General features: G+C 37.4%; 1 protein-coding gene across 1 annotated transcript in view; it reads left to right on the top strand.

Annotated features, from left to right (window-relative positions):
• Ack (activated Cdc42 kinase) overlaps positions 1-26,825 on the top strand; it is a 93,889-nt gene that overhangs the window by 33,785 nt on the left and 33,279 nt on the right. Inside the window, exons 6-11 of the mRNA XM_081741312.1 lie at positions 3,314-3,426; positions 6,669-6,807; positions 13,107-13,270; positions 15,144-15,301; positions 18,800-18,939; positions 24,117-24,257. Coding sequence (XP_081597438.1) covers positions 3,314-3,426; positions 6,669-6,807; positions 13,107-13,270; positions 15,144-15,301; positions 18,800-18,939; positions 24,117-24,257 — 855 coding nt within the window. The remainder of the gene's footprint in view (positions 1-3,313; positions 3,427-6,668; positions 6,808-13,106; positions 13,271-15,143; positions 15,302-18,799; positions 18,940-24,116; positions 24,258-26,825) is intronic.

Below are 26,825 nucleotides of genomic sequence, written 5' to 3' on the forward strand. Positions count from 1 at the left end.
GTATATAAAGTAAAATAAAATATTTACCTTCTACGTCTGCGGTGGTGCAATGGTAGAGCGTTTATCTCTGGTACGTAGGGTCTCTGGTTCGATCCCAGCTTACGCGAAGTGGTATTTGTAGTGGACAAACACTGTGTGCGTGGATTTTCTGGCGGTTCTTCCATTACCTCCCACTTTCTTCATTCCACCGTTGCCTCCATTTGTCATCATTACCGTCTGCTTCAGCCTACACGACATAACCATAGGACGTAAAACTTGGAGGATATTATTTCATTTGTATGTCTTCTTTTGTTTATTTACCCTATATTTCAGAAACACTTTAATATTACATATACTAATAAAAGAAGGAAACAGCTGATTTTTTTTTTACACACCAGATCCTTTATATTAGCAAATTCTATAATACACAAAGAGTGAAAAAGTGAAAGACTGGACCGGCAATCGAATCTGGGACCTCCGATATATATATATATATATATATATATATATATATATATATATATATAATCATAACCGTCATAAGGTGCTCAAAAAAAACATGGACACAGGATTGTCCAATCATAGCAGGAGTTTGTGGTACAGTCCGCAGCAAAAAAACTTGCAACATGAACAGGTAAGTTTATTGTGAAACTACGCCTAACAGCGCAGGGAATCAACATAACTTCTAAGTGGCACGAATTGCGCCAGGAGAAACCTCGGCGTCCTCCTCTGCACACTTATTTTGGAGCAAAAGACTTCGTCGTTTCACAATAAACTTACATGCTCATGTTGCAGGTTTTTTGCTGCGGACTGTACAATCCACGAGGGCTAAGATGAGAGCACAGACCTTGAGAGTAAGTGGCTGTTCTGAAAATGGACTAGATGGCGTAATGGTTGACGCATCGGCACGGTACGCCGGAGGTCCAGGTTCGAGTTCGTCCAGTCATTTTTTCCCTCTGTGTGTGTTATTTAATGTTACTTTCCTCAGGCGACGAAAATTCGAAGAAAAGCGAGATTCCAACTGGTTACATTTCTGTTCTACAAATTCCTGGTACCACTATCCTGTGTTTAGATTTTTTTCTTATATATACCACCAAATTCTTTCTTCAGTTTTTTATAAGGTGATTGTAATATTCTGCAGATTATATATAACAGTAACTATGAAGATCTTGAGCCTAAACATCCACTCACTATTCACAACTTTTTTTTTTCTAAGCTCTACATAAGAAAAAACCTAAACACGGGGTAGTGGATCAAGAGTTTTGAAAAACAATAGAAATGCAGCCCATGAAGAATTCAGTTACCTTCATTTGACGCTAGAAGAAAATAGGTACAATCTTACAGATATCATTAGGACCTTAAAAAGTGATGATACTTCCCAATAGGAAGAGATCAAAAAGTCAAAGATGAAAAGGACTCTCTCTCCACTAGTGTATTAACTTTCATTGGCCACTTCTCTCGTAATTTAAGCAAATTAATACTTACCAGACACGGGATAAAAGTTACTTACAAACGTCCAGCTAACGTTACATCGTTACTTAAATAAGTGAGAATCTGTATCTGTGCATTCGAAGAGTATCGGTATATCGTATCCCTTGTGAATGTTGTAGATCATTCATAGAACAAATTGTACGTACCATAGAACAACAATGCAAAAAAATATAACAGCGACATTAGGCTTCAACAACCAGAAAAGTCAGGACTAGTAGAGTATAGCATAGAGCTAGGACATAGTGTCAGTTTCACAGATACTACCATAGTGGCCAAGTGCAGCAATTTTTGGGACAATATTAAAGGAAGCCATTGCCATCTCACGTGAAAGAAACAATCTCAATAGATATAGGATTTAAACTTAGACGCATCTATTCGGCCCTTCTCTGCACCACAACACAGCTAATCAGGAACCAAAGTTTCCGGCAGCCAATAAGAAGCCTCGATCATTCATAGCCACTCTCTACATATATATATAATATGTCAGCACAGCTGTGGTCTCTATAATAATCCCTGAAGATGAATGCAGTGTCTGCATTCGCAGCGTTGGAAATTAATAATTTTCCGTTGCTGATAGTCTACGAATACTTGTTTGAGAAATGTAACGAGTTGGAATTTCGTTTTTTCGTCGAAGTTTTGTCCCTTCAAACGCGTAACAGTAAAAAATTACTGAAATACAAGATATAAAAAGGTAAATATTTTAAACATGAAATTTTTCAGTGTTACGTCTCATGGTTATGCCAGCTAGGCTAAAAGAAACGGTGATCAGAAATTAATGCAATGATGGAGTGAATAAAGTGGGAGGAAACGGGAGAACCCCGAGAGAACCCACGCACACGGTGTTTGTCCACAAAGTTCACTTGGTGCGAGCTGGGATCGAACCAAGAAGCATAAGCACCAGAGTTGTACGTTCTACCACTGAGCCACCGCGGCATATATTTTATTTTACTTTATTATACGTACTGTAACGTAGTTTTCGTTAAATTGATAGACCTATATCTGAAAAAGTAAAATTAATTGGTTGTGGAATGTATTTGTAGGCTGTGTATGATAAATGGAGAAATAATCGATTTTATATCACGCAAATTCTATTACATTCTATTACAAGAGTAAGAATACATGAGGAGGCTGTAAACCGAACCCGGGTTTTCGGTGACCGTGCCGATTCATTAACAGCTACAGTACCAATCCACTCTGTATATCAAGCTCTCTGGTAACACATTGGCACGATAAGTCGGAGACCTGGATTCGATTTGCTGTCCAGTCGTGTGCATTTTTCACTCTGTATTTGATGTGTTTGTTGATATTTAACATGAAAATACAGTGAACAAAACGGTGGCTTGATAAATAAGTCTCTAGGCATAAAAGCATGATGAGGTGTAATTGCACTTTATTCGTATGATTTCATCTTAATTTTATTGATGATAATCCTTATAATGTTATTTTTATTAATACGCGCAGTTCCAATAACTAAAATAACTGAAGATGAAGTGCCTTCTGCTGAGTATGATCTTGAAAACAGTGACTCCGTGGGCTTGCAATGAGTGTAAACGAACTTTCAAGTATACGAAACTTGCTGATGGTGTAGATTACGTACGTGTTATAAAATAAGTAGATGTTCCCTTCAGTCTTAGCAAATACTACCCAAGAGATTTACAGCAAAATGAAAATAATACACCATTGACAAATAAAATGCCCACCTATGAAGTTGGGCATAATTTTGTACATAGAGCATAATGTGTTTTTGAAATGAGTAGCTTACACGGTTTAATATTTAAATATGATTTATCAACTCTTAGAAATAATTTCAAATAAATAACATTTTTTAAAATTTTCGTTTTAGCTTTGTGGGAGTACGCTTATCAAGTAGCCATTGGAATGGCGTATCTAGAATCAAGAAGATTTATTCACAGAGACCTGGCATGTAGGAATGTTCTGCTAGCTTCTGTAGATAAGGTAAGAGTACGAAAATTGACTACGATTTTTTTTTTTTTTAATTTTAATTTTTATTTTCACGGACTTTTCCGTTGTATAATATCCTTTCCTATAGTGTAGCCGGTTATTAACTGGCATGTCTGTGGTGCCAGTAGTCTCATCTTTGGTTTCCGGCGGGAGACAAATTTTTAGCGTCACCGAACATAATGAAATAATTGAGGAGCTACGAGTGTTGAGAGGTACTGAACGGGAGTCTAGAGCAGTGGTTCTCAACCTTTTTTGGCTGACAGCATACTTTACTGAAATCCAGGGCACACTTGTTTGATATTTTTATTATAAATACTAATAATAATCATAATATCTATTATAATAGTAAAACCAATTAATTTTCATAATGACTCTATATAGCACTGAGCATTATTGCTACCGTTGGAGGTGTTGACTGGTATACTCTGTCTCGATTTTAACTAATTACTATTAAATTCTTCATGATTTTTAAATTCTAAAATTTCGCGACACACCTTAGGGGACTGCGTGACACACCCGTGTGTTGCGACACATCGGTTGAGAACCACTGATCTAGAGAATCAGAAGTAATTGTATTAGAACCGGTGCATTGGCCACGCATTTCTCGTTGTGTTACACAGTGTTTTTATGGTCTTTTCATAGGGTTGTATTGCTAAAGAAATTCAGTGCAATTCATTTTACTTTTTTTTTTTTTTTTTTTTTTTTTTTTTACGTATATACTAGTTCGTCAACAAAGAGTAGTGGATCTGAAGCCTTCGCTGCTGGTCTAGTGGCTATCGCGTGTGCCTTTGGTAAACGTGGTGCCAGGTTCGATTCCCGGTGAACGAGCACAAACAATTTCACAATCATTCACTTTCATTAATCATCCATCTCCTTTAGCCGAAAATGGTTCCCAATCTTTTTTCGCTCACGATACACTTTAGTTAACGTTCACGTCATTGCGACACACGTGTTGACTTTTTTTTTTTTATTTATTAAAATTAATACATGTTATAACAGTACAATCCCATACGTTTCTATAAAGTAGTGAGTCTACGACTGTGTTCAGAAAGAAACCGAACTTTTGAAATAGCACGCCAATCGGCAGAGCGTGCGCGCTGCGGTTACTGAGCGCACCTAGCGGCAGGTTTAGACAACAAACTGCAATTTATCTCGTTTCACTGTGACCGTTAGTTGGTGAGCCACAGTCGCTGAAGTGAGGACGTACACAAGTTGTTCGTCGGAAAGAACTTGAAGAATAACATGTGTGGTTGAAATTTTGTTACAAACTTGCCGAAACATTTACAGAGACATTTCAATTGTTTTTCAATTCATTCTTTGTATATATATATATACAGGATGGTAGGTAACTCCACCGACAAACTTTGGGAGGTGATTCCTTATATGAAAGGAAAGAAAAAAAGTTCTAATAAACATGGGACGAAAAACGTCTTCTTTCAGAGTTACGAACCGCCGAAAATTCGAAAAGTCACGTTTCGAAACGCTCTGCCTTAGAAACTATAGGACCGATCCCAAGCGGTTTAAGGACCGACCCGGCGAAACGAAAGCGTTATTAGTACTTAAAGGAGTATCCCTATACCTCAATTTCCTTTTTACAGTTCGTTTCGCCGATAACGGAGGATGGTAAAACATGGATATTTAGACAGTTCGCATACTAGTTCCTTAAACCGCTTGGGATCTGTCCTATGGTTTCTAAGGCAGAGCGTTTCGGAACATGATTTTTCGAATTTTCGGCGGTTCATAACTGAAATGAGACGTTTTTCGACCTATGTTTATAAGAACTTTTTTCAGTCATTTCGTATAAGGAATCACCCCCCAAAGTTTTTCGGTGGAGTTACCTACCACCCTGTATATATATGAGTGACAAAAAGTTGTACCAGCACATTTTAGCGCGGTTGTGTGATGTGCGCAGGAAGAGGTCTGAATAATCGGAAAACCAATCTTTGATGCTGCACCATCTCAATGCGCCGTCTTTTTATACACACCTCGTGTGTAGTACTAAGCACTGTTGTTGCCGCTAAAACATTGATTAGTTCAGTCTGTTTCAGAATTGACTTTAACTAATTATTAAATGCTTAATGATCTTTAAATTCTAACATTTGCACGACATACCTATGGGAATGCGTAATATAGTGTGTCGCGACACATCGGTTGGGAGCACTGTCCGAAAGAGCATAACTGTGAGACGTTACACTTAAATATTTCATTTCAAAAGTAGGGAAAAAAGGACAATAAACGAGAAGTTTAATTTATTTGTGTACAGGTACTAGACATTAAAACTAATACACCTACGCAAATAGCATAAGATGTTCGCTGGTCTTATCAGAGCCATCTGGTAATTTATATCGCACTTTTGGGTAATAAATCATGTGTGCCGGTCCTTGGTAGTCACTCGAGTAGAAGAGGTTTGTCAGTGAACGTCAAATTTTGTGTGTAGAACGGTATAGTGGGGGACATATCCGACTTCAAAAGAGGACAGATCATATAGGGCGCGTCCAGCAGGTGCATCTGTGTTCAAAAGTGCAACACTTTGTGACGTCTCACGAACAATAGTATCGAAGGTGATGTGTGCATGTGAACAGGAAGGACGAACCACATCCAGGAGGAGCAACTGCAGGGGAAAACGGAAGTTGTCTGAAAGGAGTATCACGACATTGACTGGGATTGTTGCACGAAAACGGAAAACCACCGTATCGGCAATCACCGCACAAGTAAATATGCACATCACAAACCTTGTGTGCACGAAGACAGTGCGTCGATACCTACATAAGGCCAATATCCATGGTAGGGTTGTGATACCGAAGCCTTCCATCAATAGCACAAATGCCTTAAAGTGGGTTCTAACCAATGCAGCCTGCTATAAGTGTGTGGAGATTGACAACTCTCTATTTGGAAGAAGTCGATCACTGCTTCCTGTTTTTAATCTGGTATTCATGTTGCTTATTTAGTTATCTGCAAATAAAACATTGTGCACATTAGTAACATAATGTATTACATGAATGTGAAATTTAATTGTATTTGGATAAAAAATATGAAGAATTATTACTTCGGAGATATTACATTATATATAATATCATATATATAATTTATAGTAGTAGTAGTAGTAGTATATGATATTATAGTATGAGTACGGCTCATATATAATTTATAGTAGTCGTCAAAATTACACTAAATTGTTTCTTATGAAGTAATGTTATTTTCGAAATTGTTTAATTTCTTCGTGGTTTTATTCTCAGGTGAAAATAGGTGACTTCGGACTCATGAGAGCTCTACCACAACAAGAAGACTGTTACATTATGACGGAGCACAAAAAGGTTCCTTTCCCATGGTGTGCGCCTGAAAGCTTGAAGAGCCGTCAGTTTAGTCATGCATCCGGTAAGTCGAGCGCTAGTTCTTACAAGGAGTGTAATCCACCATTTTTTGTTGTGTATATTCTGAATGTATTTATGGATTCTTCTCGGTATATATGAAGAATCCTGAAAATCGAATTCATGTTCATGATGGTAGATCGATCACTGATGGAGGCTACGTGTGGTTCGGTCCGAAGCTGAACTGTAAGGCCACATTGTTATAGGCTTTGTTCAGAAAACTGATGTTGAATTCCCAGTTAGTTAACCGTTATGATACCAAGTAACTTCACAATTATATTATTTTGTAAGGCCTTAGATACCAGAGCAACTTATATAAAGATTCCTCGGTTTAAATGCAATATTTTTTTTACATTTCTCTTGAAAATCAATGGTGTTTGTTACATTTATTAATAAATACATCCCTATTAGTTATTTTTAAAATGATTTTTAGGTGAAAGAAACATATTTGTATCAATATAGGTGGGGTAGGAAGGGGGGGCGAGAGAGTTAGATGACGTCTTCCTTTGTTGTAAAGAGAAAAAAAAGTCCGAACTGTTAGTCGCAGTGTTTGAAAAAAAAAAAAAAAAAAAAAAACACTTCGTTTCCTTCAATGTGGTATGCCCTATCAGATTTCAAAATCACCTCTGGTTTTACGGGAGACGGAGAGAGGTGCAGAACACAAAGTATGACTGAGAGAGAATTGCATAGTTATCTGAAATGTCTGCCCTCTCAGTTACTTTTAATCGGCATAAATCATACCTTTTATAAATGTTTAGTCTCTTCTGCGTATTATGCTTCTTGTATCGTGTCTCTAGACCAATTAGGGAGTGGGTTACTTGTGTTTGAAAATTGCTTTTCGTTCCTGAAAGTCACGCGGTAAAGCCTTTCATTGCAGAATGGACCTGGTCGAGTAAAGAATAATTGCAACATATTTTCATATTGTCCATAACATAATTAGTTATTACTTATTTAGATAAAATTTGTTTAGTAAACATGACTAGTATACACCAATTCATTGTATAATCTTGAAGTAAATTTTGACCGTTAATTATTCTATACGAATCAAAGTTGGAAGAAATACACAAACACAAAAGCATGATCGGACTGACTGAGAATCAAACCTACCGAGCTATTTTCACCGCTACTAAGATATTAGCAATACAGTCCATTTTTTATGCATAATATTTATTATTATTATTATTATTATTATTATTATTATTATTATTATTATTATTATTATTATTATTATTATTATTATTATTATTATTATTATTATTATTATTATTTTGCACTGTCGATCAAAATTACCAGTATAATTTACAACACAAGTTATCGCTTCGCTAAATTTGTAATCTGTACAAAATAATTTACATAACCGACGATAAAAGACCGTTCATTTTTGCAGTTGCAGATCGCTATTTTAAATTGCACGTAACCAAATGGTCTTATTAATATGATTTAAACTATTTATGGGTTTCCTTGGAATGCTCCCAGTTTCTTCTATTATTGGGGTTACGCTATTGGGTGCTGTAAATGAAATTAAATCTTTCAGTGTAATGTCCCACGATTATGCCCTTTAGGCGAAGGGAGACGATGGTTAAGGCAAGTGAATGTTGATGAAAGAATTGGTGGAATTGGAATGTGGGAGGAAACGGAAGCATCCCGAGAAAATCCACGGACACGGTGATGTAAACCACAAACTTACTTGGCCGGTAGGTCTCCACGCACCAGAGGTAAGTGCTCTAGTGGGACTTGTAAGATTGTAATATTAGTTCCGTGGGGGTCCCTGGGTCGATCCCAGCTCGCACCCAGTGGGATTCGTGGTGCGCAAACACCATGTGAGTGGGTTTTCTCGGTATTCTTCCGTTTCCTCCCATCTTGTTCATTCCACCATTTCATTCAAGTCTCATCATCACCATCTCTTGTAGACTACGCGGCATAAGCGTCAAACGTAAAATTTTCATTTCATTTTTTTTTTTTTTTTTTTTTGTAATTTTAGTCTGTCCGTTCCTCCACACGATAACCCTCGAACGAAAGCAAATTTTTGAATTTTGTTTTAACATTAGACAGCTAAGAGTGATTATTAACATGTTCATGGGTAGCGGTGACCTTAACGGTATGTATCCATATCCCATACATACAGAGGTTGTTTCCGACCTATGGTAAAGATTTCATACTGCACTTACCTTATGTGAAGCCATGTCGCCACCATCGAGAGTGCTCTGTTTGATGGCTCTGCATCAAAATCAATTGCCCGACAGCGAAGTTTCCACTGTAGGAGACTGGCACGCTATGTAGTCATATCAAGCCGCAACCACTCCTCCTGAAAGGCTCTCTATAGTCTTTCAACGGTGCGGTGTCTCTTCTGAGACAAGACTCGTTTTAGGAGGCCGAAGGCGCTAAAGTCCATCGGTGATGCATCAGGGGACTTCACTGGAATGTCTGTGAATGGAATGGCACGAATTCCAGTTTCTGCTACCTTTGTTGGAGGAAGAGCCGGATTGAGCGAGATGTGTGACTTGACGCCTTGTCTTGATGCACCCACACACGATTTATGTCCCTCCCGTAGAGATGGGGAATGTCATGGCGATAAACGGGTGTCAGGACGTTAGCCTGATAATATTCCGAATTCACCTTCGTACTTTTGGCTACCCGGTGTATGGCCAGCTTGCCCTGGTACGAGTGTCCAACAGTGATCATGAAACCTGTGCCAAAACTTTCCCTGCATCCAGTGAACCATCTTTGAAAGTCCCTCGCACTCTAGATCGACAAAAAAATTGCGTGTGACTTGTGACAGTCATCCAGATAAACATATGCCTCGTCCAGTCTTACAACAAACTTCCACTTTTCACCGGCCAGATAACGCTCATACAGCTTTCGATAGTTGATATGACGTTCCTGAATGTGATTTGGCAAGAGCTTATGGACACGCCTCTTCCATCGCTTTACCAACCTCAAATCGTGGTGAATGATGGTGTGCAGTGTCTTCAGTGATGTCTGTACCTGCTTCGCGATACTCCTCTGTGTAGGTGGATTCTCTCTGTTGACCAGCCCCGACTTCCGGAATTCTAACTCATGTGCAGCTAATGACAGGCCGGGGGTTGCCCTGTTTTTGCCCCACAGGAATCATCCTTCGCCTCGCCTTACTTACCTCTTTCAACACCCGTGATATGCCATTTTTGGACACAGTGAATCCACGCTCCTTGCACAGTTTGATAAATGGCACTATAACTGTAGTTACGTCGGAAAGTGCAGTTACATAGCCCTTCCAACAAGCACTTATTTTCGGCGGCATTTGTCTCTATATGCACTTACCACAACTGTCACACGCAGTCAATTGGTCCAAGAAGCTCACACGAATGGCAGCTTCCTTCTCTTCCCAATTGGTGGTGCTGCACAAGTGTGTAATTTCGTCACCATAGGTTGGAAACAACTTCTTTATTAATCAGGTTAAAACCTCACATACATAAGTTACGTAAAGGTGTATATAAGACCTAGAATATTATTATTACTCAGCATCAGTTTAACTTCAAATATAAGTTTTTTGGTTAAACCTCAGAAGTATTGGTGCTGGCCGCTTCAACTACCAGCATACTTAGGGTACGAGAGAGTATTGTTGTTTGGCATCAGTTTTTTCTCAAATATTTTTGACCATAAAAATTGTATTTTTTTTTTTTTTTAATTTAGTTGAACCCAGTATTCACGATACGTATTTTAGTTACCACATGAGTATATGTGTTAAGTGGTGGGAATTGAATACAATTTTGTTGTAATTATCAGTTTTAGTTCAAATTAATAATAGAAATTTGTATATAAGTATTGTGTACGTATTTTGGAAAAATTTATTTGTTTAAATGTCATCTGAAGATGAAGAATCTGTAAATACTATGAATATTGTGAGACCTTTGATAAATGTCAGGGCCGGATTAAGGGGGGTCTTACGGGGCGGTAGCCCCGGGTCTCCGGGTCTGCCCTGTCGCGACAAAACGCTGTAACTTTGGCGGAGCAGTTTTGAGAAAAAGAGCCGTAAAGTCGCTACAGACCGGTTAATTTCCTACTTACATCGAAATTCTCTTTGGTATATTTTCAAAAGTATTTGACTCAGCTCAATGCTGGGCCTGGTGAACATAAGTATCGTGGGGGAAATTCAAAAATGCTTATAGCGACAAAACAGTGTAACTCAAGTTACAGCGTTTTGTCGCGACACGGCAGAGGTGGACGGAGGCCTCAAGAAATTTTTGAGGTACTCATTTTTTATTTATTACATTTATATAATGGGGTAACTTTGTACTCTTATGCATTTCTAAAATTTCATTAGGTATAACATCATTTATATAATAGGGTAACATTCCTGCTGTACTTTTACAGAAATGTATTAGTCAAAGTCAGCAGGAGCCACATATTTTTTGTAGCCCCGGGCCTCCAGATGGGTTAATCCGACCCTGATAAATGTTAATAAATTCATTGAATTCCTCACAGCGATTATCACTGACTGCTTCAACTACCAGCGTAAATTCATTCACAAAGTATAAGTTCCGGGTGATCCTCGTTACTGCCTTTATCTTACGATTAGTTAGTTGATCATTCATAGGAATTGAAGAGAGGTAAAGGATGAACAAGAAATTGGTAGACTGAAAAAACTATAAGGATTGAAATGTATTTTTGAAATTTATTCCCAAACTGAGATAGTACATGAGAATGAGGACTCCGTAAATACAATTTAAATAAGTTTGGCGTTCTGGATGCCCTTGTACCCAATTTCCCGCAGATAATGTACCTCCCTGCGGATCAGGTCGAGTTCTGTAGTTCTCGCAACTTCTTGGCTAAGAGATTTCCAAATCTCCGTGAAGCCTGGGTCTCTGTAGGGACATACTTGTGTTTACATAAGGCCCAAAATGCGTTTATGGCTCGCGCTTGGGGTTCTTTGCTTTCTTAACGGAGATGCCTTCACTACGAAGAAACTCGACAACATTCTTCGCGTAGTGCGACGTAGCAAGGTCCGGCCAAAACAAAACGTTGTCTCTTCGGCGTCCGGATAAGAAAGGAATCAATCTATTCTGAGAGGTACATGTTGACGTTGATGGTGCCTTCAGCATAAAAGGCTCCGAAACTGTCCCCTCGCTATCTATTGCTTGCCACTTCAATATTTTCTTGAACTTGTTCCACCTCTTCGGTTTTTTTTTTTTTTTTCGTATCATGGCGCAGCTGTATCCAAGGCATAAAAATACCTTCTTCCTGAAACTTCATCTGGCTCCCAAGGCACATAGGTCTCGTCATCTACTACGAGGACTTTGCGCAAGGATATTTTTTGTAAACGTAACGGCACCCAGACTTCGCACACTGCTCGATCGGTAATACTTGGTTAATGGTTAATACTTAATTTCCAACTTTTCTGTTTTATAAACTGCAGAGTTGACTGCCTCAGCTTCAGCTTCTGTGCAGCACGGCGAGTCGACATCGACGGATCCCTTTGAAACGACTTCTGCACTTTCGCCATCATCTTCAGTCCTGATTTCACGGCTGGACGACCAGTTTGTTTGCGCTAACTTATCTGCTGGGTAGTCTCGAACCTGGAGATCACTCGGTATATCGTGCTTTTTGGAACACCTTAGTCACGAAACTGAAGCAGTGTTTTGAACTTACTTTACCTGCTTTATTTTCGTTGTATGAAATTATTCGTTTGGCACCACTTCTTTCTCCTTTCGTGACATGATGAATACTGACGTTTCAGACACAGAGGTGTGGCCTAGAGGTAGACAGAAACACCGAGCATCTGCTCGTGTTATGGTTTGGTTAAATGGCATACCTGTTTCTTTGTGCACATACGGCTTTCCAGTCGACCAATTTCTTGTTCATGCTTGGAACTTGCTTCCGAGATGGTATTTTCCTTCCAGTATGCAATAGTTCATCGCCCTCTTGGGGGCCACAGTGGTAGAGCTTTCACCTCCTGTGCAAAGGGTTCCTGGTTCAATCCCAGGCCATATAGATTTGTGATGGACAACATTGTGTCCGTAGTTTTTTCTGGGTTCTTCCCTATCCTTCCACATTTACATTCCACCAATTCTTCGACAATTATTCCATTCGCTTTCATTAATCATTTCTCTCTAACCTATCGTGAAACTGGAAGATTTTATTTCATTTCATTTCATTTTCGTCGTCAACAAATTGCATTTTCATTGTACTCTTTAATCTGTATACCATAAACACAGGATTAAAGGATTCGTTTTACAGTTATATATCCCGTTTTACAATTATACTGTATACTGTGTATAGTTTTGTTTTTCTTATTGCGTAATATAATATATAAATCCTTGTGTATTTCAGATGTGTGGATGTACGGTGTTACTCTGTGGGAGATGTTTACATTTGGAGAAGAACCATGGATTGGTATGAATGGAACTCAGATCTTAAAGAAAATAGACAAAGACGGTGAAAGATTACCTCAACCGGAGGCGTGTCATCCGGACATTTATCAGCTAATGCTGCAGGTGAGCTTTAAGATCTTAAGGATGATTTATTACATAGTATGATATTATGACATATTTCTAGAAAATAGATACCTACTATTAATTTATAGTATACTTTTAACTCAGATATGTACATGTATAAATATATAGCTCTCAAAAATAACAGTGAACAGGACAAAACTGACAAACAATCGTTTTGTAGGTACTACTTCTTTTCGAACGTTGATCCTTTAATTTGTTCATGTTATTTTAGCCACTTCTTGAATATGTAGACTGATATTGTAAAAGTAAAATGACAGGACAGGAGCATGTTCAAGCTGTTCATCCTGAAAAGTAACAAATCTACCATTAATTAACGATTTGGCACTCTCGCATTCATTTATCATAATATGAAGTTGTGTATGAATGTTCTAAAAGTTCTCTCTCCGGTCATTTTTCTTTTCTTTCTTTCTTTCTTTCTTTCTTTTTTTAAACCTCATTTACGTCATTGTCGTTTGAAGCACTCAAGATTCGCGAGTCGGATTGGAAATTTGTGCCTACAAAAGAATCAAGGACATTCACCTTTAGGAGTCCAAGTACTTTCATGTAATCCCCGTGGAGCTCAAGTAACTACATATGGTTACTTTGATTTAAGTGTAATATTTTTTACATTTCTCTTTGAAAATCTATTATTGGTCTCATTTTCTATTCTACTGGTATATTCCAGAGGCTAGCATCCACTTTTCACATCATCCGAGGCATTTAGTGTAGTATCCGCCCATGTCTGTGTTTGCGTATTGATAATGTTGCCTATCAATAGCAAAGAATTACAGTAAAACGGGAATTTTGGAAAGATTTTTTTTTTTTAATTTCCTGGTTACTTTCCTTCCTTCATCATTAATGGGATAATCGGTACACCGTCTGAAAGCATACCATACTACCTTTTGAATGAGGCTATTATTTTCATCGATACATTAATTACATAGCGTATTACAATTTCTTAATTGCAACTCTGTAGATTTCGGGGGCTCGAAGCTCCCCTCCTCCCCGTATCATCTTTCAGGATATTTGCACTTCCTCGCCTAACACCCTGTATATCCATTTTACCGTTTTTATAATTTTCAGTTTTAAACATTTGTTGCAAAATATCTAACTTCGTTTATTCCTTTATTGCAAAATAATAATAAATGTAGTCCATGCTTCAAACAAATATATATACTGAGTGGTAGTTGCAGTTTACAGAAGGAACACTTTATTACTTTCAATGTGGATGTCAATCAGATTTGAGAACTACCCGCTTCTACAAGAGGCGGGGAAGAAGGGAAAGGGGGAAGTCAAGAAGCGCGAATGAGAGACAATTACATAGTTACCTCAAAAAATAGAAATATTCAACCCCGCCTCCATAATAGGCTACGAATGCATCAATGACTTTAAATCATACCTTGTATGAATCTTTGATCTGTTCTATGTATTTTGGTTCTTGTGTCATGTCTCGAAGCCTATTATGGAATGAGGCATTGGTATTTGGTAATAACTGTGTGAATATTGTGTTTCGTTTTAAAAGTTGCCTGGACTCTTAAGAGAGTTACTTGGCAGAACAGGCTTCAACTCCGAAAGGTTAATCTTAATTTTTCTAAAGTCTGTGCAGTACTACTTTCGTTCAGACGAGATTTTATACTGTTGTTGTTTGAGGAGAGGATGGATTTTTTTTTTAAGTGAAACAAGTGATTTTCCTCTGTTTACTTGAGCTCCCTTGTGACTAAGCGGTTAGCGTACGAGCCTGGGTTCGATTCCCGTCGGGAGCTCATGAGATTCGGATCCCACGTTAAGCTATACGTCCACGACTCAAGTAGCCTCGATGCTGAAAGAAACGCTAAACTGAAAATAAAATAAAATGTTTTTTTTTTTTTTTCAGTGCTGGGCCAAATCTCCATTAGAACGACCTACCTTTATAGCGTTGAAGGATCTTCTGTTAGATGCTGTTCCTCGTGCAATGAAGGCCATCAGGAAGTTTGATGAACCTGGAAAATTACATCTTCAAGCAGGAGATACCATAATAGTTATTGAAGAAAAGTAAGTTGTATTGTGACTACTAAAGCGAATAGAATACACATTACAAAATAAGTACAGCCCTTTTGTATTCCTAAGTGAATAATAACCAATATTTCGAATACTTTATCGAATATCCATTGTCAAGGACTGTAGAGTCTTAGAACTCATTCAGCATAGATATTAGCTTCACCACATGCGTAAAGCTTCGATATTACTGACAGTGATTTTTTTTTTTTTTTTTAAGGCGGTAATATACTTAGCGTTTTTTAACGTTAATGGACTTCACTATTTTTTCTGAAGTCAAAGCTTTAAGCATGTAAAGCACGAAATATTGAGTGTTATTTCGCTTAGTAATACTAGAAGGTTAGTACTTACTTTATTAAGTTGTGTTAGTTCTGTAGGTATTATAAGTAATTCTAAGTCATAGTGCATAAAATATTGAACTTCCAATGCGAAATTCTGACTATTCCTTCTTATATGTGGTGAAAGTTTTTTTTAATACTGCGGAGCATGTATTTTTTCACTTTCACCACTTTCTCTCTCTCTCTCTTTATTTTGGGGGCGCGGTGGCTCAGTGGTAGAGCGTGGGGTGCTTGGGGTTCCTGGTTCGATCCTTGTTCGCGTCGTGTAGACTTTGTGGTGGACAAACACCGTGCTCGTGGGTTTTCTCGTGGTTCTCCCGTTTCCTCCCACTTTCTTCATTCCACCATTTCACTCATCATCACCGTCTCCTTTAGCCTAACCGGCATAACCATGGGACGTAAAACTTAAAGATGCCATTTCATTTTCATTTTTCTCTTTTTATTTTTATTTTTTAAAGCGCTCTGGCGAAAACAGTTCTGTTTATCTTCCAAATAAAATGACTACAATTTTTTAAATATGTGCTTCAATTCAGAGGATGATCATAATAGGTATCCGGTTTTCCAAACACTATTTACAGACCTCATATTTGTTGTTTTGTCCACCATTTGTTTCATTGCAGTTGGAATGTGGTGCAAAGTTTGTATCTTTGAAAAGGATACTGGGATAATTGTTAGAACTTACACCTTTCGATTTTAGGATTCACACGACTCAATGATGTTCGATATAAATTCACCCACAGCTGCAGTAATTTCGCCGTGCTTTCTTGATCCATACAGCTTAGGACTCTATTTCATTAACATGGGTTCTTAACAGGACTAACACCAACCTCCGTAGCTGGCTGATTCAGGGAATATAGTTCTTCTGCAGGTACAAAATCTTCACCAGCCACACCATTGGAGACTTCTTGTTCAGTTAGCAGCATTGTTGATATTGTCAAAACATGCAGAGCAAAGAAAGTCATCACTGGAACATTCTGATTTTGAAATAGACCTTTGAAATGAGCACTCCTATTCCAAACTTGAATATTTTTTTTATTATTTTTTTTAAGTGTTATATATCTCTCTTTAATGGATATGCAAGTACTCAGCATACTTCACCTTTTTGTGACCCCAATAAAAAGGCATTTGAAACCCAGTACTTTCCACAAAACACCCTACAACTCATTCAATCAATATGATCCTCACAAAGGCTTACAGGTGCTGTTGGACAACAAATTTGGTGAATTGTTCTCTTTGTTTGTCCGTTGACAACTGAATTGTGAATCCGTGTGTCCTCTTATATTCTAGGCCAAATTCACGGGCCTATCTGGATAGTTCCAGAATGTTTTAGAAGGTTCTGTGACATTCTGAAATTATCTGGATGGTTCCTCATTGTTCCAGAAGGCCTTTTATGATTTGGAAGATTCTATGTAAAGTAAATCCGGAAGAATAAAAGCATTTCAGCAGTTCCAACTTTGTTTAATTTATCGTTTTGATTCCACCATATTAAGCACATTAATCCGAGAGTGGATTTTTTACAAAACCATTATGAAAAATTTCAGAGCCAATGTCTGGTCTACTTTACAAGATATGTAGTACACTTAGAGATACAACTTCTATAAAATTCTCAGATTTTTGGGATCGGTATTTCTGAAAATAATGATAATATATTGCAATCAAGACATTACCCACAGTAATTAAAACATGAAATTGTTTATAAAATCTGGAATCTCTTCTTTTCAGGACATGTAGTACTGTATGATACTGATCAACAGTCACAAAATCAAAATATTTGAGATTGATATTTTTTGGAAAACTTTTTTTTTTTTTTTTTTTAAATCAGAAGGCTATGGCACGAGAATTTGCACACATACAATTGAATTAGTAAATTATTATCGTTAAAATTAAACAAAGAACAACATATCTTTAACCGTTCCAGAGATATAGCATTTTAATATTTTGGCGAAAATCGCAATCTGTTAGAAAATTGAACCCGAGATCTCGGGCCAGGAATTGTTTTGGACAAAACTAAAAATTACGAGTTTCTTACGTTGTCCTATATTTTAACATGTGTTAAATTCAACAACATTTTGGGACTGTCAAGGTAATCCCACTTCCTAAATTGGTACGAATTATGCCTGATATATTGTGCTATATTTTCCAAACACCTTCATAGAACAGATATATAATAAAAAGTGTTTATGGCCCATGTTAAATGGAAGCTTTTATTCCATACTATCTGTATCCACGCCTGTTGCTCTATCTTAAGTTTCTCAAAGGTTTTACACAGGGTTTGCCCAAGTGGGTCCAGCCCGAAAAAAACCCGGTTGTTTTTTTCGGGTTGGACCCACCTGAAAAAAAAACATCATAAAACCCACCCGGGTTTTTGTCCTTTTTGTTAGTATATTATTGATACAACTAAAGTGATCGCATTGAAAGTTATTTTTATCAGATTTTGAACTTTCTTTGGGCGAATTATATGCTTTCACTTTAAGGTAGACAACGACATTCAACATAAGACCTTTATAAAGTTCTGAATGCACTGAATGAATTAATAAAAAAAAATCACCTTAGCTTGAGATAATTATAGAACAAATTAATGTGTGGATTATGCGTATAGCCTATTTGAAGTAAAATAAGCAATTTTATGTTTTAGAAAGCTTTCCATGAACAGTGTGCTTCCGGACTCGGCGCCGCCGAGGGACGTTATCCCTCATACGTTGACGGGTTTTTGAAATATTTCGAAAAAACCCGAACAAAACAATTAAACCCGTGAAAACCCACATGGGCCCAGGTGGGTTGGTTTTTTTTAAAATACCCGAGTTTTTTCAAACCCTGGTTTTACAGTCCTTTTTAAGTTTCTAACCATATATATATATATATATATATATATATATATATATACACATTTTACTGTGTATATGGTCACATTCTGGATAAACGGTAAGTTTAAACCAGTCCACCGTCAAGTGATGAAGTCGAAAGAATAGCCAAATATTAATATGAGATAAACTAATATTTATTTAAAATGGCTTAATAACGGTTTGGATGTGAGTGGAATTCGACTTTATTTTATCCAGCATGTGCTAGAAAGAGAGTTTGATATAGCTTAAGTGGCTTAAATGTTATTTCAAAAGTATCCTGTTAATTGGGCCTAAATAACTTTTCTTTGTTACAGGGCCGACTATTATTGGTGGAAAGGACAAAATTTAAGAACGTTTGAGATTGGCTCTTTCCCTAGGTGTTTTGTAGACCCCATGAGACCAAAAAAGTCAGAAGATATTAGCGAACCCCTTCGTAACTCATTCATTCATACAGGTAATGTTTGACATGGTTATGCGATTTTAGATTCAAACGAACGACATTTTCTCCTTACATCAAAGAAAAGGATAGAGAGCTTCCTTAATTGATAAGTTGCAATGTATTGCATAAAAAATCGTTTATATTAGTTCTCTGTATTACTTTGATTTTTGTAGTTACGAGGGAGAAACAGAGACTAAAGTTACAAGGCCGATATTTCAGAAGTTTCGTTTGTTACAGAAAAATGAGAAGTGTATGGTAATACATAGAGTTTGTAACTGCACAATGTCAGCCATCTATGGCACTAGTTGTAGGTAAACACAAATGGCGACTCTGTGGGTGGAACATGTAACCGCGGCTGTAATTTACCGGCAGCTGGTAGAGGTTTACGGAGAGTCTGTAATGTCTCACCAGCATGTCACAGAATTTTGTCGAAAGTTTTCGGGTGGCAGAGAAAACGTCATCGACTAGGAGCGCAATGGCCGACCCAGCACGGCATCAACAGATTTGAATACAGCTGGGACATCATCAACCACCCTTTCTACAGCTCGGACCTCGCTCCAAGAGACTTTCACCTATTCCTGCACTTGAAGGAGCACCTACAAGGCCGTCGCTTCGATTCAGACGAGGAAGTGAAATACTTCGTGACAACGTGATTGAACATGCAAGGACAAGATTTTTACCAGGAGAGAATCTTCACTCATCCCACGATGCGACAAATGCTTCAACTGATATGGAGACTGTGTCGAAATATAACCTAATGTATGTACTATCTGTTGGCTGTATTGCTTGTATGAAATCATATATACACGTTTCACTGCAGGTCTTGTAACGTTACTTTCTGAGTTTCCCTCGTACATTTGTTCATGTAAATCTCAACATCTTTCGGACAAATCCTGGTCATGTAGCTTTTCACTCTCATTCATGAAATGGACATCTACAGACTGTCCTCGAGTTGGTAAATTGATCGTTCCTTTTTTTTTTTTTTTTTTTTTTTTTTTTTTTTTTTTGCGTAAGTTGAATTTTTACCATAGCATAAGATTTGTAGGAAACACGTATGAGGGAAAAAAAAAACACTGCAATGCAAACGTTCAATTACATAATATACGTTTAAGCAGGGTAGAGAGCTTTATATTCTTACAATGCAAATGGTAAAAAAAATAACTGTTTAATAACAATTCACAGAGTGTCTACTGATACTGGAAATACTTGAATTATACTGGAATTTAATTTTGATACTGGAAATAGACTGGAATTTTGATCCACATACTGGAAAAATCATGAAACTGGTAATTTGTCAACAATATTTCTTTGTAATTGTTTTAATAGTCTTAGAAACAATTTTGTATCCATTGAGATCGTAAATTTTTCCAAAGCAAAGAGTTGTATACATTTTGTAATGAGAAATTTAAAGCAATGGGTGGAGTGGAGGGCTGTGAGGGGAGTTGGGAGGCCCTTAAATGTTAAAAAATCGTTATTTCAAAAAAATCAAGGCTAACTAAATTTTCTAAAAATAAAATATTCTTTTGATGGTAAAACAATTACAAACCTGAAATCATCTAGAGTGATTATTCCTAAAGAACTTTAAAAAATAATCATTATATTAGGTACTGGAATTTTGCTGATAGTTATACTGAATATATTGGAATTTTGAAAATGAAACTCAGTAGACACCCGGTTCAGCAATAGCCAAATCAGCACGTAATTCATGCTTCACGCACTACATACAGGGTGAGCGGGAATTAACTCCCTATTGAAAATTGTTTATAACTTTTTAAATACTTAACCAATTTTCATATGAAACAAAAGCATTTTGTTCCTTACAATAGTAGAATTGTTATGCATTGCTAAAATTCCACAGAAGCACCACTATTATCCACCTCTTCTCGTAAACGCTTATGGATGTTTGCGACAAACTTCTGCAGATACTCCAGGAGTACATTTGCAAGAATTTGGCGAATACTCTTCCGCAATTCATCAAAAGTTCTTGGTTTTGTGCGATAAATTTGCTCTTTTACTCACTCCCAAGGGCGTTAGGTCAGGACCTCTTGCTGCCCATTCAGGGGGCCGACAGAAAATGGGAGCGTCTTGGAAAATGAATGTTGAACCACGCACGGACAGGACGTGCGAAATGAAGTGGGGCTCATCTTGCGTATAAAGATTAGATCATTGTAATTGTCTTTCGTGGATACAATACTGTGAACATAATCTTAAGCATAGCAAGGTACCCTGCATTCATTGTTTCTCGAATGACATATTAACTCACAACTTTCGCGGATGTATTGCCGCACCACGTGACCTTTGAGCAATGTTGAGTTTTTCAAGAACTGCCTTCGGATCATCATCTATCCAATAATAACAATTGTGCCGCTTAACAAACTCCCAATATGAAACATGGCTTCATTTGACCACAGGATATTATCGAAAACGTCGGACTAGTTTTCATACCAAGCAAGCATCATCTACAACCGATGATGATAGTCTTCCAGCGATAATTTCTGACAGTAATATTGTTTCTGTGGACGAAAATTAACTCATTTCGGATTGTGTATCGGGTTATAAATCACTTTCGCGAGATACCTGTCTGTGTGGTTTCTAAGGACTTCGAGTGAACTTTTTCTGAACCACTTGCACATTTTCTTCCGTCCTGGATGTTGAAGGGCGACCGCGTCTCCTAATATCTGCTACAAAATATGTGTCCACTAGCTCCGAATGGCAATCTCGTATGGTCTTTGTATCTACCTGGCACGAGGTCCTTTCACACTTTGCCACTATCTCTGTACTTATTTCACGGAATGCCATATATCGTACCGAAATGCCAGCTGAGCATTCACGCAGGGTGCACCGCCACTGATACCTGAAATGACAAATGAGACATCGTGTAATAAATTAATTTTACTATTGTAAGGAACAAAATCATTTTTGTTTCATGAAAATTGATTTAAGTATTTAAAAAGTTTTAAACAGTTTTCAATAGGGAGTTAATTCCGCTCATTCTGTGGTTTTCAAAATATATAGAGCTCAACACAATAATTGTGATAAAAAGGAATCTTGGTGGATAATTGAACGTGACGTTCCAATGGTGAACTTCACAAATACCAAATCGGGTAACAATTCTTTTGAGTTGAGGCGTTCGATGACGGATCGTAAGTGCTGGGTAGATATTCACCCAATTAAGAAAAAAAATCAGCTTTAGACATAATGGCGAATGATGTTCGCCATCGCGATTTTTTCGTGACGTCATCTATCCTATGTTACCCAAATTGTCACCACGATTCCAACGATACCTCATTTATTGAAACCAATCCAGACGTTCGAGCCCCACACTGGAACTAATTCACGTCAATAGGTACCCTCATACGGATATACCAAACACAATATCTTCCTTTCGGCTTCCCGTAGTCGGGTAAAAGTAGATGACGGGCCGCAGTGACTCAGTGGTAGAGTGCTGAACTCTAGTGCGTAGGGTCGCTGGTTTGATTCCAGCTCCCATTAAGTGCGCTTTCTGATAAAAACACACTGTGCGTGGGTTTTCTCGGAGTTCTCTCGTTTTCTCCCACTTTCTTATTCCACCATTTTGTTTATTATCATCACCGTCTTCCTTAGACTTGGTGCATAATCATCGGGAGTTAAACTAAATAAAAATAGCGAAAGGCTGGTTCAATAATAACTAGAACATAATGACGAAAAAGGTGCATTGAATATTGTTATAATAAAAAATAATATGAGTGTGTAAAAAATATATATATATATATACCGTGACCACTCCATTCTATGGTGCGTCACCTTACCATTCGAGTAGCTGAACTTCAGAACCTCGCACTACAAGATGTTTCTGCAGTACCCTTCCTCATTCGTTCGTTTTTGTATTCTTTACATTTTTTATTTGTTTAACTTCGACCTTTATTCTTCGTGATCAGAGCATCAGGAGAGAACTGAAGGTTTAAAGTGTAAGGGCTGTGCAGGCATTAGAATTAAAAATAAGTGCTATCATGAAAGTGTAACTTTAAAACAAAATTTGATGAAAGTAAATACTTTATTATGACTAACTAGCCGATTGCCTGTTCTTCGCATGGGGAGAATACGTTTCATTTTGGACATAAAAGTCAATGGGAGGATGAATGTGGATTTAAACGGCATCCAAAGTGTCACTATTTATCTCAGCAACTCATCCGCGAAAGCTATGGATTCGACAATAATATAGGTCATTTTCGATCATTTTTATATATCTCTCGTCCTCCCCCTCCCTGAAGTTACACCGTCAAGTAAAATAATGAAAACCATCTCAGGCCTCAACCTCATCTATGTTGAAAATTTGGTCGAGATCGGTCGTGTGGTTCAGGAGTTATTAAGTCACAAACGTAGTCACTTTCAATTTTATATATTAGATTTTATGTACGGTTTGGGCAATATAGTATCGGCTTCATCAGACACATTATCTGATCGTGTAATAAAGTATAGGGTAAGAATTGTCTAATAAAAGCAATGATATATAAGTGAAATTATAACACAAATAATAAATGTTGTCTTTGATTAGATTTCCTTAATTGGGGGCGCGGTGGTTCAGTGGTAGAGCGTTCACCTCCGATGCTTGGGAGTCCCTGGTTCGATCTCAGCTCGCGCCGTGTGGACTTTGTGGTGGACAAACACCGTGTTCGTGGGTTTTCTCGGGGTCTTCCCGTTTCCTCCCACTTTCTTCATTCCACCATTTCATTCATTTCTCATAATGACCGACTTCTTTAGTCTAGCCAGCATAATCGTGGGACGTATAACTTAAAGATTTTATTTATTTTTTTGCTTTTTTTTCAGATTTCCTTAATATTTAAATTCTTCATAGTTTCCAAGCAGCTAGAGCGAGCAGTATTCACAGGAAATATAAGTTTGACCATTGTCCAGCTCAGATTTTGTCGTTTTTGCACGCTTGCACGTTAGGATTCTCGCAGCATTATTTCTTAAGTCGTTGAAAATCTGCTATCTCACGTACCTGTATCAAATATGCTTGTCGATTAAAGTTCAAAAAACTTTCTGCGAAATGGTTTGTACTTCTGAACACTTTTCAGCAGAAGTAGCAAAGAACTTCCAAAATCAGGAATTCCGTTCGTAGTATGTTATGCTGCAAATTTTTTGATTGTTACTTTGTTTGATTTAATGTTTTCTTGCCTCACAATTGTATAATCCTGTTTCCTGTACCTTAGGTCATGGCTCTCCCGTTGGAAAATCCTGGGGAAGTCCTGCCTATATCGATGAAGTGTATTTGAAAAATCCAATGGAGCCCCCGGATGTCCTCGGCATGAAGGAACAAGGACCAGCTCCAAGGGTACCAGAAAGAACGAAAAGTAAGTGATAACATGACTAATATTCTACTAATATTCTTGTTAAATGAATGTAGTGCTAAGGAGTCTAGTGTTCTTTTATGTAAGTTCTGTGTTCAGTATTTATTAATTTCGTAGATATAGGCCAAGCAGAAGGTTTGATGTTGCTGTAAGTAAAGAATAAAGAATATAATAATGAACATACAAAAAGCAATGTATCGTTCTTGCTTTAAGATAAATCTCATTAATATGGAATATCGCATTTGTTCCCCACATCGTTTTGGTAGCTATGTTTGTGTCTTTCTTGCCTGTTGTTACTTGCATACTTGCTTTCCTTCCTTCCTTCCATCTATAAAAGCGCTTTGATTTCTGTTTCTTGATATTTTGCCACGGTGGTACAAGCTTTTTACTATCGAAAATGTATCTACTTATCTGTACTTTTCTTAGTTTTTCTTGCTTTCGTTCGTTGGAAATCTTTAAAATTACTATTTTTCTTAGTGAGATTCTTTCAGTGCGGAGTATCTCGCCATTTTCATATTGTAAAATTTTGAACCTGACGTATGTATAGTCCGCAGCAAGGACCTACAACATGAGCATGTAAGTTTATTGTGAAACTATGTTTAACAGCGCAAAGAATCAACATAAGGTCTAAGTGGCACGAATCACGTCAGGAGAAACCTCGGCATCCCACCTGCACACTTACTTTGGAGCAAAATACTTCATCGTTTCACAATAAACTTACATGCTCGTGTTGCAGGTTTTTTGCTGCGGACTGTACCATGTCAAATTGTGCTTATACAAGAGTAGATAGAGCATAGGCAGAGCAAAATTACAGTTTAGAATTGTTTTTTACTACTAGTTTAAAAAAGTTATAAACAGTATTTTACAAAATACTACAATAATGTAAATTCTCTAATATAAGGTAAGAATAAGTGTTCCTTTGACCTGACGGTTTCGGAAAGTATTTCTCAGTAGCGCGAACTACGTAAGGGGGTGTAGGACACTCGCTGCTCCACTGCAAGCAGAAAGGGGTTAAAAATCCCAACAAAGCTCCACTAAAAATAATAATAATAATAATAATAATAATAATAATAATAAGGTCGAAATTGATGATTGTCTATAGAATCCTCTCGTATATATAGGCACCCCAAGTGAAGAGATGGCGCTGCTATTCCCTCGTCGTCATGTTGTTGGGTGTTGTTGTAGTCTACGTCCTCTGCAGCTGTAGTACTCCACAGTAAGGTGCACATGGTGGTTGTTTATAAGTAGGAACAAATGTTGGGTGTTTGTAAACATAAGCACGTGAAACATTACAATATCTTTAGAGCTTTATTAAGACAACAAGCAACTAGTTTAGTCCATTTGGCATACACTCAGTTCAGTTTTCAGTTACCTCCCTTACAGGAGATTTATAAAGGAAGTCCCGGCCTTTGAGCCCTGTGGACTACGTTACTATATTTGTTTTAATTATAATTTGTTTTAAATAAGAATATGTACTAAAATGGTACGTGCCAAGATGGCCGAATTTGCCTGTTTTAAATAAAATTGTTTATCACACTATTAATGTAATAAAGAAGGATAAACGGCGCATGAACATATTGAAAATGAAAAACAGTATATGAAGATTGTAACAAATAATAAAATTGTCCAAAGTAATGAATTGTAAATAGTAAAAATTCAATAAAAAATGGGAGTAAAGCTCCCCAATACTTAGTGTTTACAGCGCCAGCTCTTATCCCGGCGTACATTCTCTTCCTTTTCATAGATAATTTCTATGTATATTTATTTTGGCGCTATCAAAATCATTTTCTGTGGTCACTGAGTAGATAACTACCGTAATTATTTTTTTCATTTTTAATGAATACTTCACACTAATACCGCGCCCTAGTTTATCTGAGTAACTAACATTTTTGATAGATGTGAGCGAAAATTCAATTCATAATGAAGCTCACAAAAATTCAATGCTAACTCAACATCGTAACTCTATTGACCTACTTGCGAATTAGAATTTAATTTATTATGTATGTGGGATCAGAATGGAAATTATTCGAGAGATAGAAGGTTTTGGAGATGTAACAATGAACTAGTACTTTCTGAATAAAAGGTCATGTGTAATTTTTTGCTTTTTCCGTACAGATTTATTTTCCCTTTGAGAGTAGCAAATGTGTGTGTGTGTGTGTGTTGGCCTTCGGTAAAAGTGATATCATACTTAGAGAGATCACTATTACATATCTTCCATCTGGACCACCAAGCATTCCATTTCTCTTCCTGGTGGCTGCTGGATCAAAAGATTCCGAAGTCGATAGATGTTTGGTAGACACTCAGTCAAGAATGACTTGTCTGATAATGCTCTACATTTTGTGAGCAGGTTTCTACCACCGAGCCTTCAGTACACTAAAGAATGTGGAATGCAGACAGGGTGTCGTGGCCAAGACAGAGCAATATACTTATAGTAAATACAGTAGAACTTAATTAGATCGTTCTCCCCAAGTATGAGACAAACATTATATTGGAAGCTGGAATAAGTGTGTTGACCATATAATATGCTTTCGTAAAATGTCCGGATGTCAACAATATTTCAGAAGTAGTAAT

This window comes from Thermobia domestica, chromosome 15 (genome assembly GCF_964235325.1).
Source record: "Thermobia domestica chromosome 15, izTheDome1.hap1.1, whole genome shotgun sequence".
Taxonomy (NCBI): domain Eukaryota; kingdom Metazoa; phylum Arthropoda; class Insecta; order Zygentoma; family Lepismatidae; genus Thermobia; species Thermobia domestica.